At 39.6% G+C, this 1,425-nt stretch overlaps 1 protein-coding gene across 1 annotated transcript; it reads right to left on the bottom strand.

The window, feature by feature from the left end:
• Nucleotides 1-373: 373 nt before the first annotated feature.
• LOC145667528 (uncharacterized) lies at nucleotides 374-799 on the bottom strand. Its single transcript, XM_081735180.1, has one exon. It carries the CDS (start codon nucleotides 797-799, stop codon nucleotides 374-376), a length of 426 nt encoding a protein of 141 aa, XP_081591306.1.
• Between the last annotated feature and the right edge of the window lie 626 nt (nucleotides 800-1,425).

The following is a 1,425-nucleotide window of genomic DNA, read 5'->3' as shown; positions in this document are numbered from 1 at the left end:
ATTTACGGGACGTTTGTAAGGAAGTAAGAACTGCTTCTTTGTGAGGAGTACCCGTTATAACAGTAGCACGTGCTGGTTTTCTACTTCGATTGCTGAGTCTTTTTTTTAATTATAGGAACTGTTGAAATATGAAATGGACTTACTAGATTTGAAGTACCAGGTACTGTGTTGTGAGTATCTTGAGATGTAAGGTAGGGAAACTCTTCAAACGATGATGTAGAAGGGACAGGATCTTGGGCATTGTTGTTTTGGCTCGGATCTTGATCCACAGTAGGTTTAAGAGTTGAGTTGCATGTTTTTGTGCTTCTATTTCAGAAGTTATGAAATCTGCATCACTAAAAATATTTGGATTCAGTGGGAAAATTCGTGAGGACTAAAAACCATTTACAGCTATTTCCACAGTTTGGAGTTTAAGGTATGCTCTTCCAAATATCTCCATGATGTCATAAGGTGTAACTGGCCGTTGCGAATGACGAAGCCATTGCCTTAATTTCTCACTATAACAAGCCTTTAGGGCACCCATAAACGTCTTGGCTAGTGGCCGAAGTTTGTGAGTTGTGTGCGGTGGCAATGAAATTATGGTAACATGATGATTACCTGCCATCTCAATGACGTCAATATTTCGAATGTGACTATAGTGTCCATCAAGAATCAGCAGAACCGGTGATTCTTCAATCGGACGAACTTTCTCAACAAAATGAGAAAACCACTTGGTGAATAAATTGGCTTGTACCCACCCACTAGGATGCGCTACGCTAACGGAACCTGGAGGACTTCCTTTCATTAACTGACTACTCATATTTGTTCGCGGAAATATTATCATGGGAGTCACAAATTGTCCAAAGGCACTGATACAGGCAATATTTATGATTGTTGCACCTTTCTCTGTAGAAGTTAGAGCGGCATATTTGTCTTTTACCTTTCCTTCAAATTATTATAGACGGGAATTTGCTTTGAACAATTGTAAGGGCCGTCTCATCCACATTGTAGACATTCTGTGCAGGGTATTTGTATTTTTCATAAGCATCTTCGAACAGACGAAAAAACTGCTGAACTGTTTCCTTGTTGAAACCAAAAGCCCGAGCAAAAGACGTTTTACATGGTTTATGAAGCGAAATAACGTTTTTCTGCCGACGAAGGAAAAGATCAATCCACGATCTTCCAGCCTCTGTGTCCCTAAATGGATGTTGAAGACAAATTCGTGATGCTAGTTGATACGCCATACGTTGCAAGTCGCTCCTAGTGTATCCAAAGAAATTTTGCTTCATGAGGAGTAGATATTCTACCAATTGTTTTTCAAGCTCGTCACCTAATATCAGTTGTTTTCTTCCAAGTTTTGTCTTTGTTGCTTCAATGTGAGTTAGATTGTGTTTCTTGCTTAACGTTTGCAGAGTTGTACGTGGCACATTAAAAGGCTTTGCTGCT

Source organism: Thermobia domestica, chromosome 1, assembly GCF_964235325.1.
Source record: "Thermobia domestica chromosome 1, izTheDome1.hap1.1, whole genome shotgun sequence".
Classification (NCBI taxonomy): Eukaryota; Metazoa; Arthropoda; class Insecta; order Zygentoma; family Lepismatidae; genus Thermobia; species Thermobia domestica.
Note: the sequence above shows the minus strand (reverse complement) of the source record. Positions and strands in the feature narration are given on the sequence as shown.